Genomic DNA, 18,752 nt, shown 5'->3' on the forward strand with positions numbered 1-18,752 from the left:
TGGTAGAATGCTAGCTTTGAGCACAAAGAGGCTCAGGGACAGCACCCAGGCCCTGAATTCAAGCCCTATAACTGACAAAAAAAAAAAAGAAAAAGAAAACCAAAAAAAAAAAAAATCTTGGCATGTTGGTTCATGCTTGCAGTCCTAGCTTCTTGGGAAGCAGATGTAGGAGAATTGTGGTCTGAATCTATTCCAGAGCAAAAGGTCAAGGTTCTGAACACAAACCAAAAAAGCCAAAAGACTGGAGTGTGGCTCATGGAGTAGAGTGCTCATCTGTCAAGTACAAGACCTTGAGTTCAATCCTCCATACTACTAACAGAGAGACAGAGACCGAGAATCTGTTGGGCTCAGGATTTTTAAAATTTATTTCCACTTTCCCTATCTAGAGGGAATTGTTACTAATCATCTACCTACTGAAGGTATTCCTCAGAGACTACAGTCCTGAGATTAGTAATAATCATGTTAACATTTCCTGATGATATTTATTCTTGGTAGTAACAGATTTCCTGATTATATTTATTTTGACCATGTTTGGTTATTAGCATTTCCCTTTTCTGTCAGAGAGAGTGGTGATAACAAAAGATGATAGCATTTATGAACTGATATTCTTGGGAGACCTTGGAGGTATGGAGAAAGGTCTCAAAAGTGCAAGAAGAATCATCAATGTTATTCCTGAAATTAATCTCTCAGCAGAGTGTTTTTCTCACATATTATTCTTGATGATGCCCAAGATGACTAGCAGGTAATCTCGAAGGCTATAGACCTAATAGGAAGTATGCTCTCCTTGCTCTCACTCTCCTGCTTTTTCTCTTATCCTCTCCTCCTTTCCATAAGTCAGTAGGTGGCACTGTGGTTACAAAGACCCCTCTCAGCTAGGTGGGACTCTCCAGCTGTTCCCTAAGAGGGAAAATCTGATGCCAGAAGGCGGAGCTCTGGAGTACAGGAAAGGGTGTCTTCAGCTTGGAGCTTCAGCCACTTCTGACATTTTTACTTAGGTTGACACAGATTCTGTCAAGTCATTCACAGCTGTCAGGTGGACATAAATGAACAAAACTCCTTCCTGGCCATCATCTTGGTGAGAAAGGGAAAAGGAATGGCTTGAAGAACTTCTCATCTTTGGAGCTTTCCTTCCGGAGCGCCGTGTTATTGGTGTGCTCTGCTTATCTGGTCCCAGAGGCATTGTGACTGTTTTTTTTGCACACAGCCCAAGCACAACCTGGATGGACTGTCTTTTCGAAGGCATTCAGGATAAACTACTGTGTTTCACTCACTGTGAATTTACTTAACCTCTCAATATCACACACAATTACAATTGTTCTCCATGTTTCTCCTCATGGTGTTCCACTCCTCCCTCTTGTTTCCCAAACCCATCCTAAAGGTCCTGAAGATGGTCACAGGGTCTGATGTCATAAGCTTTGTTTGTAGGTACCAGTAGGTAAACATCAACTTGATACAACATATACATACACTAATTCCGTATAGAGATTCTGTACCTTTGCCCTTGTGTGGGTGGGTCCACACGTTTAGAAACATTTAGAAGCCCAGTCAAAAGCTGCTAATTTTTTTCTTCTGTGCCATCATGGAGCTCAAACCATGCATTATGCCTAACGCATGCTGGGCAAGCACTCTACCACTGAGGTACAACCTGAGCCCTAGAATTCTTTAAAAATAACATTTATGGCTTAGAATGAAAAAATGTCTTCCCAGTTAAATGGCATTTTATAATTTTATAAGTGTAATATTTTACCATGTCAAAAACATTCCTTTATTCCCTTTGGGTCTTACAGAGGGAAAGTCCATCACAACAGTTCTCTGTACAATGTGTAAAAATTTAAGTCTTCCTACTGGCATGGTGGTGTATACCTATAATCCTGGCACTCAGGAAGCTGAGCAGCATGATCCTGAGTTCCAGGCCAGCCTGAGATACTGAGCAACACTTCATCTCAAAAACAATGTTTTCAAAAGAAAAAGTCCCCCAATGCCAGTCTGCACACTTGGCATATGTTACATTTTGGCAGTATGTTTGTGTGAAATGTTCAAGGATATACAATTGTACTTCTTGTAAATTGGTTCTTGTTCTCCTTAAATGTGACATGGAGTAACTGTTCTGCTACAGTGTCCTGGGAATTAACAGGGTTAAAGGAGCCTCACCTGGTTCCCACGAGGTCCTGCTAGGGGTGTCAGGAGTACTCACAATGGAGCTTTTAGTGAACATTTAAAATGTAAACTCAATTTGTAATTAAAATTTTTTTCTTTTTCCAATTTTGTTTCCTGGTTATTTTTTTGACCTTGAAAATACTTAGTAATAGGGTCTCAACAGCTTTGATAAGTAGATACCAAAATGTCACTTACCAACTAAAGATGGACACTGTGCTCACACTGTTAGTGTTTCACTCCTTGAAGAGAGAGAGAAATAAGTTTACACATCACTCAGAGGCATGGTTTTAGTCCTTAATAGACTTTGGATTAGTTTCAAACACTTAAAACACTAATTTTTGTTTTCCCACGGGCAGTGTTGTTGTAGCTGAATGTCACATCATTACCAGAGTTCAACTTGAAACTTTATTCTGCCTTTTTTCACTCCAACTAAGTAGACATTCATCTTATATAACTGTATCTGAAGTCTCATTTCACCAGTCAGATAGGTTTGTACATTCTATCTTTGCTGTCAGAAAAAATATTCAAAGAGAAGAATCAAAATTGCTTAGCTTATGAACAAGTAAGCATTTGGCAGACATATGACATAAGTGGACATATTGTCACCTGTTATTAAATACAAGTGGAGAAACATAAGTCAGCCCTTAATTTATCCTGAGCAACATTAGTATTTCATTTTCCTTTTCTGCCCATATGCTTTCCTGCCTGTCTTAGGAGCAAAATACTGTAATCCCCTAGAGTTTCTCCAAGTTGACTTACTTTATTTAGCTCTTGTTAATTTTGTTTAAATTTTAGAATTGAAATAGGACACAAAGCAACCTGAAGATCTGTATTTGAAACAGTTCTTCTAATTCTGTCCTTTGCAATGCATTCTCCTCTTTCACTGGTAGAGTCCGTGTTTGCCTTTCCCTTACAAATGTACGAATATAAAAGTCATTTCTATGTGGTAGTCCTGGTCTGAGCACTTGTGCTGTCTCATTAGTCCTTCTAACAAGGGGCTTAGTCTCTATATTCATGAGGCATCTGAAGTGTCAAAAGTAACTGCCCTTATCACATTGCTGAAAGTGGGTTGGCAGTTGAACATGACTCGCTTAATATTAGAGCCCACATACTCATTTTCAAACTTTCCTGTGTAATATATAGTATATCTTTCATAATGGATAAGGTTACCAAGCTTGGTTCTTTAGTAGCACCAATAAACAACAGAACATTTAAGCCAGGCATGATGGTATGTGCAAGTAATCCTAGCATTGAGGGTAGAAAGGTTGCAAGTTTCATGCCAGCCTGGTCTAGATAGAAAAACCCTATCTCAAAAAACAAACAAACAAAAATCCATAAGACAGAAAATGCTCTGGATAGTATTAGAATTTGCCTTTTATTTTTAATTACTTTTTTTTGTTGTTGATCTTGCTTGAATTCAGGGCCTGGGTGCTGTCTCTGAGGGGTTTTTTTGCTCAAGGTGCTAGTGCTCTACCACTTTGAGCCATGGTACCACTTTCAGTTTTCTGGGGACTAATTGGAGAGGTGTCTCATGGACTTTCCTGCCTGGACTGGCTTTGAACTGTGATCCTCAGATCTCAGCCTCCTGAGTAGCTAGAATTACAGGTATGAGTCACTGACTCCCAGCTAGAAGTTGCCTTTAAAATTGTATTATCTTTGGTAGCTTTAAGTTTGCTAGATTGGTACTCTACCACTACAGCCATGCTCCAGCCCTAGAAAATGTTTTAGCTAGTAGTTGCCCACAGACTTTGGTTTGTGCTTTTGGAAGGTAGAAAATGGACACAGTTCTTCGTGGTCCTACCTGGCAATAGCTAAGAGCTAGTATAGGTATACTGACTTGTATAAAGTCTCTGCTCCCCAAAATGTTTTAGCTTATTTCCGTGCCACTTAGCCACACATTAGTATCTCAGAACTACATGAAACCCTTCTCCAATGATGGACTTCTACCTACTCATTTAACTAAGTGAAACATGGTGCCATAGAACTAGTAATGCAAGCTTTGCTTACTCTGTAATGAGGAAGTCCACCATCTTTGCTCATACAGAAAAGGTTTTAATGAATTACCAGTGAGTCTAACAATGACTGATAGTCACTGGAGCCTGTAATCATAAGATTTTTTTTTTCGGTCGTGGCCCTTGAACTCTGGTCATAAGACCTTAAAATGAAGAAGCAAGCTGGTCCAAAGAACCATTTCCTGGCCTTAATTAAAGCCAATTCCACCCCAGCATCTTCCTAGCCCACTGTTGGGAATGGTTTGGTCCTGAGCATCATCTGGTCTGTGTCATCTTCACACATCTTTGCACATCATCACCACTTTCCTGAGGTCATACAGCTCATGCATAAGGTATTAAATATACTTATTGGAGAATAACAAGAGTTATTCTTCAAGTACTAGTGTACTTGGTCTTTCCCAACATAGTAATCATTCCCATTTTTCCACATAAGTAGAATAAGGATTCAAAGACACAGGACAGGATCGAGGTCATAGGAAGGGATAGAGTTGTGTCTTAAACCCAGCTCTATTGGAAACATCCCAATAGTGTACTTTTTACAGATGTATAATCTGCCTTCTGTCTTATAAGCTTTTGTTCTCAAAGGGCAAGAATATTCCTAAAGCTCTAGTTTATAACAAAGGGTAATTGTCCAAAGTTGTTATATTTAGGGATAGAAAATAATAGAAACTTGTAACTTCATAGTACTTTCAGCACAAAGCATCTGGATTCACTTCTCTTGACATTGGACCTGGAACTATACATTAAAGATAACTAAGGCAATTCTGATTCCATTTGGTAAACTCTGGGATCTGTAGATTGTCCTTCTTTTAGCATATTACCTTTCCTTTTGGGGGGTTTGAACTTGGTGTCTTCATTTGTTATGTGGGCGCTATACTGCTGAGCCATGCCTCCAGCCTTGTTTTTTTTACTGGTTCCCTTTATGATAAGGTCTCACTTCCTGCCTTGATATGTGCTTTGACCATGATCATCTAATTTAGGTTTCCCATAGTTGATAGGATGATAGACTTGTGCCTCCATAGAGCTTCCCTCTTTTGAGCTGCAGTTTTAGGGACTTTTCTACTAGGCTAGCCTGGAAATTTGATCTTCAAAATCTCAATCTCCCATGGAGAATTCCTTCCACCCTCCCCCCCCACACACACACACACCACTGCACTCAACGATGGGTCTTGCAAACTTTTCTAGCCAGGCTTGAATTATAATCCTTGCATTCTCATCCTCCCAAGTAACTAGCATTATAGACATGCCACTGGGCTCAGCTATCTTTTCATTGTTTTTAATAGAAGATTTTTTCTCTGTTCAGTAAAAGGGCAAAAATTATAGAGCTCAGGATTTAGGCCATTGGAAATCTAATTAGGATAGTCACAGCACTGATTTTAGTAACAGCTTTTGGTACTACCTCCATCCTTATTATGTCAGCTTTTATTACTTTCAACATTAGAATCCAGTGTTGTATGTTTAAGCCATTTCTTCTCTGAGATAAAAATAGAGCTGCACTTTTTTTTTAAAAGTCCTAAATTAATATGATTATAGGTATATAATATGTAATTATGTAATTAACATAATTATAGGTAAATAATATGATTATAGGTATATAATCAATGTGTCCATCTCACTATCTTAACTATTTGAAAATCATCTATCTTTTATCTTTTTGTCCTTAGTACCATCTGGGATTGACAGCTCGGCCTGAACTCTACCTTCTGAATACCATGGATGCTGACTTACTTGTGTCTAGATGACGAACAGCCTGAGAGACTATTAACACTTTCCCTAATCCCTTTTGTGCCATGTGTCTATTAGCATATCTCTGATAGTTCAGAGGTGAGTTTTGTTCAAGTATTTTGAACAAAGGCAATTTCCTTATGGGAACAGGGGTAAAAGCTGACAGCTCCAAGTGTAGGTCAGAGACCCACCCACCTTACACAGTCGTTCAATGGCCAGAATTGGATGATTGGCCTTTGATGGCCACTCATTACTATAGGCTTCTTGACTTCTGGGATTTATAAAGTATATATGTATATGTATATATAAACCTGAACATATCAGTTTAAGTAGAATTTTAAAGCTATCCAAAACTGATAGATTTTTTTTTAAATACTATTTAGGGAAATGAGATATTTTTGTCTGGATCAGAAGAAAGGAAAGGGAATAATGTGTTTTTCCCTTTTGTCAAACTGACTATCTTTTAAAGTGGTACTTTACTCTGCCAGTTAAGTTTTATTTCACTGTCATGGACCAAGAGTACACCAAGATGTCTATTAGCACTAGCACATCATTTCTAAAGAAAACATAATTTCAATTTGATTATCATATTTAACATAGGATAGCAAACTTACTTTTTAACTATTGTTGTCATTGTGGTCTCTGTTCTTGAATTTTTTTCTAGCTATTAAAAAGCAATATGATGGTATTTGTCAACTGGCTTACTAGGTAGTAAAAGATCCAGAAGCCATACTTGAACCAATGATTTATTTTTTTATGCTATAATGTAACTCAGCCCAAAGAAAATATTAATAACATATAACTGTTATTAATAGCATGAGATAACAAAGGCACTAATCTTTCTAACGTTTTCATAATTCCACAATGTCTTTTCTTACCACTTTTCCCACTAACTGCAAATACCATTTTTAGATACTGACTCAGTTGCTAGGAGTGGCTCATATTTTTATTGTTTAATCTCCTAGGAAATGCCAAGCATTTCATTTTTAGGATATTTATACCAAATAGTATGAGATTAGTACTAGAGTGGAACTTAGAGCTTTAGTCTACTTATCACTAGCTGCTTGCCTGCTCACTTTTTTTACCCCTGTTCCTAATCAGGATTTTTTTTCCCTTATACTTTTTGTAATGAAAAAAGTTCATATTTAAGAATTCAAATTGGACTGGAGGTGTAGCTCAGTTGTAGAGCACTTGCCTACCTTGTACAAGATCCTGTATTTGATTCCCTAGCAATCCAATAAAGACAAGTTTTTTTTCATAATTATCTGATTAAAGACTCAGAAGATTTGCAGCACCGGGCCCACATTTCTGCATGGAAGTCCAGTTTGCTGGAACTGAATCATGGCCATCCATTTTCAATGTTGTGGGCAATACCCCTCCATATCCACAATTTCTTTTGGCTCCCAAGGTGTTGAGTCTGCAAACCCTGCAGCCTTTTTGTGGCTTTGAACATCACTTTCATCTTCACCAGCAAAGGTAAATATCTGATCTCTCTGCCTTATTACAATACTTAAGTAACTCAATAATATATTAGCATATAAATATTGTTTTATTCATATGTTAATTGAGACATTGCTTAGCTTCATTTTTTATGGTTTTGTCCTTTGAGTGGCAGGGAATTTTCCAAACAGATACTCATTCCTCAGTTGAGGAGCTCTTAAGATGTCAGATAAGCCAGGCACCAGTGGCTCACGCTTGTAATCCTAGCTACTCAGGAGGCTGATATCTGAGGATCATGGTTCAAAGCTAGTTGGGACAAGAAAGTCTGTGAGACTCCTATTTCCAATAAACCACCAGAAAACCCTGAGCTGAAGAGTGCAGGGACAGCACCCAAGCCCAGAGTTCAAGCCCCACGACTGACCAAAAAAAAAAAAAAAAGTCAGATAAGAATACAACATTGATGGGGCTGGGAAGGTAGCTCAGTGGTAGAGTGCTTGCCTTGCAAGCATGAGGCCCTGGGTTCGATTCCTCAGCACCACATAAACAGAAAAAGCCGGAAGTGGCGCTGTGGCTCCAGTGGTAGAGCACTAGTCTTGAGCTGAAGAGCTGAGGGACAGCGCCCAGGCCCAGAGTTCAGGCCCCATGACTGGCAAAAAAAAAAAAAAATACAACATTGATGGTGGCATATGGTAGAGTGCCAGCCAATGAGTGAAAGCATCAGACAGAGTTCAAGCCGTGGTCTCAGACAAAAATAAACAAACAAACCTGACCTTGTAACCTAACGTAGAGACTTTCTGACCTTAAAACTGAAAATAATAAAATTAATATGTGCCCCAGGAGCTGGTGGCTCATATCTGCAATCCTAACTACCCAGAAAGATCACGAGTTTAATGCCAGCCTGGGCTACTATTAGAACACTATCTTAAAAACAAAAAACCAAGCAGCAGCAGCCATCAAACACAGATGAAGAATAGGACATTGAAAAGACAATGTAATTAGTGGAAACATAACTGGTGGCCTGGGCATGATGAAAGACATGTGGGAGCTGTGAAATGGAGGTACAGAAAGGGCTAAGTACCACTCCAAATCAATCTCTGATCTAACCACCCAGAGCATATCCAGGTTCTTGAACTGGTTCCAAATCCTGAGTATACAAACCAAGTACAGAACAAGTGAATATTGCTTTCCTAGTCCCTTCCTGCCAGCTAAATTTGCATAGGCTGCAGAATTATGAAATGTCTCATCTGCTTTGTATCCAGATGCTAAAACTTTCTACATTTAGCATGTATCAAATGGTTTTTTATAAAATTTCACAAGTGGGGCTGGGAAGGTGGCTCAGTGGCGCTTGCCTTGCATGCCTGAGGCCCTGGGTTCGATTCCTCAGCACCACATAAGCAAAAAGAAAAAAGCCGGAAGTGGCGCTGTGGCTCAAGTGGTAGAGCGCTAGCCTTGAGCTGAAGAGCTGAGGGACAGCGCCCAGGCCCAGAGTTCAGGCCCCACAACCGGCAAAAAAAAAAAAAAATTCACAAGTATCAGCTAGTTTTAATATTTATTAACCTCGAAGAGTCTATTATATCATAAAAGTGGGGCAGATGTAATGTACAAGCATGTAATTTAAGAATACCATATAGCTGGGTGCTGGTGGCTCAGGCCTGTAATCCTAGCTACTAAGGAGGCTGAGATCTGAGGATCAGGGTTCAAAGCCAGCCTGGGCAGGAAAGTCTATGAGACTCTTAAATGACCAGAAAACTAGAAGTGGCACTGTGCCTCAAGTGGTAGAGTGCTAGCCTTGAGCTGAAAAGCTGAGGGACAGTGCCTAGGCCCAGAATTCAAGCCCCACAGCCAAAAACAAATAAACAAACTTGGAAGTGGTACTGTGGCTCCAAGTGGTAGAATGCTAGCCTTGAGCAAAAAAGCTCAGGCACACCTAGGCCCTGAGTTCAAGTCCCATGAGCAACCAACAATAAAAAGAGTACCATATATACAGTAAGTCTAGATTAAACATTCAGAACCTTTATGGAATATTAAAAAAATGTTCTCTCAAAAAAAAACCCAGTCACTTAATCCTTCTCTAATATATGATTTACCATTCTGAATTTCTCTGTGAAGTATCCTTATGCATTATAATTTTCCTGTTTCTATAACAAAATACCTGAGGCAGGTTGCTCTATTAGAAGAGATTTATTTAGCTGACAGTTCTGGAGGATTGGATACATGGTGCCACAAATTTCCATCTCTAATGAGAGCACTTTGGCTATGTCAGATGGTGGGTTGCATCAAGGTGGGGACACAGGCAAGATGGAGAGATCACAAGGACCTAAGTACAATTGTACCAAGAATACAATTCAGTCCGGGCACCAGTGACTCATACCTGTAATCCTAGTTACTAAGAAGTCTGAGATCTGAGAATTGTGGTTCAAAGCCAGCTCAGACAGGAAAGTCTGTGAGACTTTTATCTCCAGTTAACCACCATAACAGCCAGAATGGAGCTGTGGCTCAACTGATAGAAGGCTAGCTTTGAGCAAAAAAGCTCAGAGACTAGTGCTCACACACACACACACACACACACACACACACACACATACACACACACACACAAAAGTTTTTCAGACATTAGAGCACTAAAGCTTTTGCCCAGGAAGTGTTTTGCAAACACAGGTATTATACAGTATCTGTTTGTAGAGTCTTCCCACAGTGGCCCTCCCATCAACCCAAGCTGAAGTAGAAAAATGAACATTATTCTCAACTTTTCTCCAAATGTGAGTTTTACAACATGGTTTAAACAGTTTGTAAGATTTCATGCATAGCTGCTTTTAATTAATAAATACTTGTCATTACTTTTCTTTTTGTTGTTGTTGTTGTTGTTTTGTTTTTGTTTTTTGTCAGTGGTGGGGTTTGAACTCAGCCTGAGCGCTATCCTTCAATTCTTCAGCTCAAGGCTAGCGCTCTACCAGTTGAGCCACAGCGCCACTTCTTTGTCATTAACTTTTCTAAGTAAAACAAATGTATTATTTTCATTTACTTGGTAGCATTATAATATTAGAGAGCCTGTTGGATTTTGTAACAAAAATCACTCTCTGTGCAGTGTCTGATGCGAGATGAGGCCAGCCTGGGCAACATAGTGAAAACTTGTACTTAGAAATCTTTTTTTTTTTTTTTTTTTTTGGTCAGGTCGTGGGGCCTGAACTCTGGGCCTGGATGCTGTCCCTCAGTTCTTTGGAAATCATTTTTAAAAATACTTTTAAAATATTTAAGCCAAGCACTGGTGGCTTATACCTATAATCCTAGCTACTCAGGAGGCTGAGATCTGAGGATCACAGTTTGAAGCTAGCCTGAGTAGGAAAATCTGTGAGACTCCTGTCTCCAATAAACTAGTCAAAAAAAGCCAGAAGTGGGGCTTTGGCTCAAGTCATAGAGCACTAGTCTTGAACACAAAGAAGCTAAGGGACAGAGCCCAGGACCTGAGTTCAAGCCCCAGGACTGGAAAAAAAAAATTAAATCTAGGAAGCAATGTCTGTCAGACTCTTATCTCCATTTAAACAGGAAAAATCCACAACTGGAGTTGTGCTTCAACTAGTAAAGCAAGAAAGTTGAGTAAAAAAGCCAAGGAAACTGGGCACCAGTAGCTCATACCTGTAATCCTAGCTATTCAGGAGGCTGAGATCTGAGGATCAGGGTTTGAAGCAGCTTGGGTAAGAAAGTCCATGAGACTCTTATCTCCAATTAACCACCAAAAAGACAAAGTGGAGCTGTGACTCAAGTGGTAGAGCTTTGAGGAGAAAAACAAACCTAACTAAGGAGGAGTGCCAGGCCCTGAGTTCAAGCCCAAGGCAAGACTGGCACACACACACACCAAAAAAAAAAAAAAAAAAGCAAGAGCACAAGACGCTGAATTCCAGCCCCAGTACTGGCTTCTATAATAAAGTACACTTAATCTGTTTTACATGCTGAACATATACTGAGAGCAGTATCTTGCCAGTAGCTGTGTTAGAAATGCCTTTTTTTTTTTTTAGGGCTGAGGCTCTTGTGCAGTAGTAGAGCACTTACCTACATGCTCTTTATTCCATCCACAGTACTGCAATAAAGGAAAAAAGTCAGGGAAAAAGTATCTAGAAGAACTGTCAGCCTAGTTTGGTGGCTCACACCTGTAATACTAGGTATTTGGTAGCTGCAAGGCAGATGGAGTAAAAAGTTCACAAGACCTCTTCTCAATAAATATCTGGGTGTATTGTTATGAACCTGTTATCCCAGCTATGATAGGAAATATAAAATAGGAGACTTGTGGTCCAGGTACATACCTGGCTAAAAAGACTGTCAAAATAACCCATGCAAAAAAGTTCTGGAGGCATGGCTCAATAGTGGAATGCCTACCTAAAACCCACTACCAAAATAAAGAAGGAATGTTCCTTAGCCAACTGCTGTGGATTTGGAAGTCAACTTCTTAAACATTTGAGACTTAATACAAAACCTAGGAGAGTTCTGTGTGATACTTCTTCAGTACAGTTTGCTACACACTGAAAATTCATTCTTCATAGGATTGCCGGGAGCTCTTGTCTTTCTTGCTTCCAGCCTATAGCTTCATTTTTTGGACACATTGAAGAATCGAGGTCTAATGTAATCCTTATACATAGAATAGAGAACACCTAGAAGTAGAAAAACATACATTACTTAGAGTGTCCATGGAATAAACACTGGATTTCTTGCATTGTACTTTTCTGAAATTAACCTACAACTTACAAACAAAACCTTCTCTTACCAACTTATGACTTCTCTACCAATTCAAGTGGCTTGTAGAAACAACCCTGAAGAGTCATCTAAGATGAATATGAAGCTGAGCGCTGGTGGCCCATGCCTGTAATCCTAGCTACCCAGGAGGCTGAAATCTGATTGTCAGCTGGAAAGTCCATGAGACATATCTCCAGTTACTCACTAGAAAACAGAAGTGCAGCTGTGGCTGAAAGTGGTAGAGGGACAGCCTTAAGCACAAAAGTTCAGGGACAATGCCAAGGCATCAAGTTCAAGCCCCATGATCAACAACAAAAAAGATAATCAGAGTCCTGAATAAGCTCGTTACTATGCCACCTCAAATTTGAATTTTAAAGTGCTGGAAAATAAAAAGAAACTGGGCAACTTTGGCTCAATTTAAGATAAAAATAATAAGCATCACTTAATTTAGCAATGTCTGCTTGTGCTCAATGTCTCAAGAGAAACTTGTGAATGGATCTAACCCCTGTTTTAGGGCTCTACAGTATAGTGGGTGAATTAGCTGTGGGTTTAGGCAATGTGGCTTCCACGAGGTCCTGGGTCCATGCTGACAGAGAAGCAGACAAGTGAAGTTCACTGGGGAAGGAGGGAAGTGTTTCCATGAATTCCTGGGATGTTAACAAATCTTCACATCTAAAAGCAAGTTGGACTCCAAGATTTAAACTCCAAGTGATAGCCCCCTTTCAATCCCCTTGCTATCTCCATGATCAAAATATCAAATCCTAGTTATCTAAATGAACTCTTCACTTTCCTTTCAATTTTCTTCTGAGACTTCTCATTACTGTCTTTATAGAGTTCATAGAATCTAATGTTAAGAAGTTCTTATGTCTCCAAATGATAACAAATTGATGCATACTTCTCTAGTGAGATATTATTATAACTAGAGTTAATGCATAAAATTCAAACCAAAACAATTTTGTTTTTAGCCTGAATCATTGTATGTGTGGAAGGAACATTCTCAAATTCTGAAGGAATCTTGGAATAATTTCCCTGTCCCTTCCCTGTCCTTATTGGACAGAGATAGTTACTGCAACACCTAAATATTGGTGTTTTCTAAAGTACCTCATTCATACCTGCTGCTTCACTGCTAACCCAGTTAAATTTCTTTTTTTTTGGGTCCGGTCGTGGGGCCTGAACTCCAGGCCTGGGCACTGTCCCTCAGCTCTTCAGCTCAAAGCTAGTGCTCTACCACTTGAGCTACAGTGCCACTTCCAGCTTTTTTCTTTTTGCTTATGTGGTGCTGAGGAATCGAACCCAGGGCCTCTGGTATGCAAGGCAAGTGCTCTACCACTGAGCCACCTTCCCAGCCCACCCAGTTAAATTTCTAAGTTAGATTTCCTCCATCATTGTACATAAGACCCTTCCACATCCCAAAGATAGGTAATACTCAAGCTTTTAAATTGTACGTAAGTGGGGGCTGGGAAGGTGGCTCAGTGGTAGAGCGCTTGCTTTGCATGCCTGAGGCCCTGGGTTCAATTCCTCAGCACCACATAAGCAAAAAGAAAAAAGCTGGAAGTGGCACTGTAGCTCAAGTGGTAGAGCACTAGCCTTGAGCTGAAGAGCTGAGCTACAGCACTCAGGCCCAGAGTTCAGGCCCCATGACTGGACCCAAAAAAAAAATTTAAAAAAAAATAAAAATAAAAAAATAAATAAATTGTACGTAAGTGGTCAGAAGTGATGGTGTATGCCTATAATCCCAGCCATTTGGGATATGTAGGCAGGATGATAGTGAGTTTAAGGCCAATTTGGACAAAATTTAGGGAGACCATGGGCTGGAAAGGTTGCTCAGTGGTAGAACGCTTGCCTTGCATGCCTGAGACCTTGGGTTCGATTCCTCAGCACCACATAAGCAAAAAGAAAAAAGCCGGAAGTGGTGCTGTGGCTCAAGTGGTAGAGCGCTAGCCTTGAGCTGAAGAGCTGAGCTACAGCACTCAGGCCCAGAGTTCAGGCCCCACAACCGGACCCCCAAAAAAAAGAAAGAAAAGAAACTAGAAAACACATCTTAGGTTTAATGTCTAGAACTGAAAAAAATAAAAACAACCATACATAAATATGTTGAGCATGCCCTTGAAATGTGCACTTAAACAATATAACTGTAGTCTGTTTTTGAGTACAGTTTTCCTCCATGTCTGAAAGTTTTTCTTGTTTTTTTTTCTTTTCTCTCTCTCTCTCTTTTTTTTTTCTTTTGTCGGTTGTGGGGCTTGAACTCTGGGCCTAGGCGCTGTCCCTCAGCTCTTCAGCTCAAGGCTAGTGCTCTACCACTTGAGCCACTGGGCCACTTCCAGTTTTCTGAGTCGTTTATTGGAGATAAGAGTCTCATAGAGGGGCTGGGAAGGTGGCTCAGTGGTAGAGTGCTTACCTTGCATGCATGAGGCCCTGGGTTCGATTTTTCAGCACCACATAAGCAGAAAAAGCCGTAAGTGGCACTGCAGCTCAAGAGGTAGAGTGCTAGCCTTGAGCTTAAGAGCTGAGGGACAGCACCCAGGCCTAGAGTTCAGGCCCTATGACCAACAAAAAATAAAAAGAGTCTCACAGACTTTCCTGCTCAGGCTGGCTTTGAACCGAGATCCTCAGATATCAGCCTACTGAGTGGTAGGATTATAGGCATGAGCCACTGGCAACTGGCTTTTAATTTTTCTTTATTAATTAAACATTTAAGACTGGATCTGGTTAAATATCCCAGGTAGCTCCATTTCCAGATATATTTTAGTGGCTAAAAGGAGATAAAACAGTTCATGGACTTTCCTGCCCAGGCTGGCTTCCAATAGCTGTCCTCCCATTTCAGCCTCCTGAGTAGCAAGGATTACAGGCATGAGCCACCAGCTCTGCTTCGCTTTAATACTACATCTTTATGAAGTATGCATTTCACTTGTGTTGTTATCCTCCATTCACATGATACAACCTTGTATGAGATTTCCACAGTATCAGCCTCATGGCAGTGAGGGTTAGGAGTGTCTTCTTGGACACTAGAGATTTTAGGCCTCTCCCAGAACTCTGTATTAGGAATTAAGAGCCCTGAGTTAATTATTTTCTTTTCACAACTTCTAGCATGCTCAGAAATAATCCAACTCATTCTATGGCTTAATTCTACTTAAATGTTCAATGGCAGTAACTACCATAGGCTGGCTTTCTCTAAGTACTTGATTCAAATACTGAATTTTTTATTATTTTTAAGTAGTTCTACAAAGAAGTTCCCATTCTACAAAACAGTATATGAATACAAAGTGTCTGACATTGTCACCCATCACTCCTAACCCATCCCTTCTCAGAGAGGTGATACTTTAAGATATTGCATGTTATGGCCTCTTTCTAGCATCCTATCATGGAAGAAGTTCATTAATGCCTTTAAATCTAATCAAATCAAAGACTTGAACCTATCTTCAGGGCTCTGGCAGCTCTAGCAAAATACTTTTAGGATCATCCAAGTCTCAGTCAGAAAAGAAAAATTACCAGTGGTCAAATATAAACAAGAGCTTATTGTAGAGACAGGACATTCAGTAATGTTGGGAGCTGGGTAAACTGTCTGTGTGAAGCTGTTGCTTATATTTCTAATCCTGGTCCTCAAGGCAATAGTGAGGAAGGAAATATAAACTGGAATCTGCAGGAATATGCTGGAACTCAAGAAAACATTCTCCCATCAGGCACTGATGACTCACGTCTGCTACTCAGGAGGCTGAGATCTAGGATTGTGGTTCAAAGCCAGCCCAGACAGTAAAGTCTAAGAAATTCTTCTCGCCAATAAACCAATAGAAAACCAGATGTGGAACTATGACTCAAAGTGGTAGAACACTAGCCCTAAGCAAAAAATGTCAGGGACAGCACCCAGACCCTGAGTTCATGCCCCATGACTGACAAGGACAACAACAACAACAACAAAAAAAAAAAAAACAATAGAAAAAAAAAACAACCATCTCCCTGTCCTGTCATGGGAGACAAGGAGAAAACCACAGCTGGCCTCAGAGTAAGATAAGCTGAAAAGGCAGTGGGCCTGGCTGCTGCCCAGCAAAAGGGAGCTGAGCCAGCCAAAAAAAAATCAGAGTGTGTACAAGCTGTAACAGAACCTGATGCCCCACATGTCAGCCTTCAAGATGTAAAAAGAATATTGCAGCTGCTACATCCATGCTCATATTCCAAATCTTTTTAGAACATGAGCCAAGCTAACCAAGAACTATGCAGGGAAGGGGATTTAGGGAAGCATAATAATTACACCTTAGAGCCAGGCACAGGTGGCTCACACCTGTAAACCTAGCTACTCAGGAGGCTGAGATCTGAGGACCATGATTCAAAGCCAGCCAAGCAGGAAAGTCAGTGAGACTCTTATCTCCAATTAACCACCAGAAAACCAGAAGTGACACTGTGACTCAAAGTGGTAGAACACTAGCCTTGAGCAAAAATGCTCAGGAACAGCTCCCAGGTCCTGAGTTCAAGCCCCACAAATGACAAAAATAAAAAAAAATAAAAATCACACCTTAGATAAGCTGATAAAAAACCAGATGCTTATGGGAGTTTAAAGGCTATGAGCTGAAAGGTACAAGATAAAAGAGGGAGGTAAAATGTTTAAATAAAGAAGACATAGGAAAGGAATCTACTGCCGGGCACTAGTGGCTCATGCCTGTAATCCTAGCTACTCAGGAGGCTGAGATCTGAGGATCACAGTTCAAAGTCAGCCTGGGCAAGAAAGTCCATGAGACTCTTATCTCCAATAAACACTAGAAAACCAGAAGTATTGCTGTGGCTCAAGTGGTAGAGTGCTAGTTTGAGCTGAAGAGCTGAGGGACAGCACCCAGGCCCAGAGTTCAAGCTCCATGACCAACCAAAAAAGAAAAAGAAGCTATTTTACAGAACGGTCAGAACCAGGTAATACAAAACTTTTTGAGGGGCTGGAAGGTGGCTCAGTGGTAGAGTGCTTGCCTGGCATGCATGAGGCCCTGGGTTCGATTCCTCAGCACCACATAAGGCCGGAAGTGGTGCTGTGGCTGAGCTGAAGAGCTGAGAGACAGCATCCACAACGGAAAAAAAAAAAAAAAAACTTTTTGAGATAAACAGATGTTTACCTAGAAAGACAGGAAGAAAATAATTATAAAATCCAGAGTAGCAGTTACCTGTGAAAACGAGGGGGCTATAGTTAGCAAAGATTTCTGTAATATTCTATCTCTGGACATAATCTTGGGTGTTCATTCTACAATGAGTTGATAATCTGGTCATTTAAGTCTTATATGCTATTCTCTAAATACATATTTCATCAAGAAAACATGTTAAAAGGGCTGGGTATGGTGGTGTGGACCTACACTCCCCCAGCAAACAGGAGGCTGAGGCAGACCCTATCTCAAAACAGCCAGCCAGGCATTGGTGATTATGCCTGTTAATCCTAAATACTTGTGAGGCTAACATTATCAGGATCACAGTTCAAGGTCAACCTGGGCAGAAAAAAAATTTCAAAAGATACTCTCTCAAGAAAGAGCTGGATGAGTCGGTGCATTCCTGTTATCCTAGCTGCCAGGAAATTTAACATAGATGTGATAACTACACAAGTGCTTAGGCAAAAGTGAGATCCTACCTTAAAAATAAAGAGAAAAGGGCTGGGAAGGTGGCTCAGTGGTAGAGTGCTTGCCTCGCATACATGAGGCCCTGGGTTCAATTCCTCAGTACCATGTAAACAGAAAAAGCCAGAAGTGGCGCTGTGGCTCAAGTGGTAGAGCACTAGCCTTGAGCTGAAGAGCTTAGGGACAGTGCTCAGGCCCAGAGTTCAAGCCCCATGACTGACAAAAAAAAAGAAAAAAAATGAGGCTTGGCTCAGAGGTTAGAGTACCTGCCTAACAAACAAAACAAACAGAAACTATATATACGTAATTATTAATATATAAAATATAGTTAGATATATTAAACCAAACCAACAAAACAGAAACTATATATATTATATTGATATATTTATATTTACGAATATACATAAAGGAAAAAGAAAAGGCTAGTGATAATTTGCAAAGGAGAAAAAAAAACATAAAGACAGAAAAACCAATTATGCAATGTATTTGGATCTCAACTAAGTAACTGGCATTGGAAATAGAGAAGAATGGACTCCAGAAACATTGAGGACTTGGCTACCAAGTCCTGGGGAAAGTAAAGGGAATCGAAGAGGAATCCTAAGTTTATAGTTTGTACAGATGGAAGGTTTTGCCTTTCACTAGCATAGAGAAAGAAGATCAAAGAGTAGGTTTGGTTGGGAGGATGAATATTTAGTAGACAAAACCACGGTAGCTAACGTTTGATAAGTACTCTTGTGAGCCAGCCACATTCACTGTTTTACATACTTTCATCCTAATAAAGAGCTATTTAGACGGCATCTTGTAGACCAGAATACAGTGCAACACTGACTCTAAGCATCTGGAGCTGCACACATCAGGTTCCCAGGTTTCAGAGATGGTACCTGCCTCACTGCCCTCACCTCAGATGCAACTGCACTCTGAGTAGTCCCACTCCTATAGCATCAAGAGATTCTTGAAAAATAGAGGCACTATTGCTCTGGAAATTCCAGATGTTTTAGAAATTCCATATCAAATTCCCGGGACATAGCTTTTATTATATACCAATATATCAAATCTACCCTCTGAGATAAAAACTTTTCCCCGCCCCCTCCACCTTGTTTTTTTTTTTTTT

At 40.1% G+C, this 18,752-nt stretch overlaps 2 protein-coding genes across 2 annotated transcripts in view; one reads left to right on the forward strand and one right to left on the reverse strand.

Annotated features, from left to right (window-relative positions):
* Slc11a2 (solute carrier family 11 (proton-coupled divalent metal ion transporter), member 2) overlaps positions 1-7,152 on the forward strand; it is a 39,993-nt gene extending 32,841 nt beyond the window's left edge. The window contains exons 18-19 of the mRNA XM_013018819.1: positions 2,368-2,381; positions 5,834-7,152. Of these exons, the coding sequence (XP_012874273.1) occupies positions 2,368-2,381; positions 5,834-5,911 (92 nt within the window). The 3' untranslated portion in view covers positions 5,912-7,152. The remainder of the gene's footprint in view (positions 1-2,367; positions 2,382-5,833) is intronic.
* Positions 7,153-11,912: 4,760 nt separating this feature from the next.
* Higd1c (HIG1 hypoxia inducible domain family, member 1C) overlaps positions 11,913-18,752 on the reverse strand; it is an 18,044-nt gene continuing 11,204 nt past the window's right edge. Inside the window, exon 3 of the mRNA XM_013018736.1 lies at positions 11,913-11,977. Coding sequence (XP_012874190.1) covers positions 11,913-11,977 — 65 coding nt within the window. The remainder of the gene's footprint in view (positions 11,978-18,752) is intronic.

The sequence above is a fragment of the Dipodomys ordii genome, unplaced genomic scaffold (assembly GCF_000151885.1).
Source record: "Dipodomys ordii isolate 6190 unplaced genomic scaffold, Dord_2.0 Scaffold42, whole genome shotgun sequence".
Classification (NCBI taxonomy): Eukaryota; Metazoa; Chordata; class Mammalia; order Rodentia; family Heteromyidae; genus Dipodomys; species Dipodomys ordii.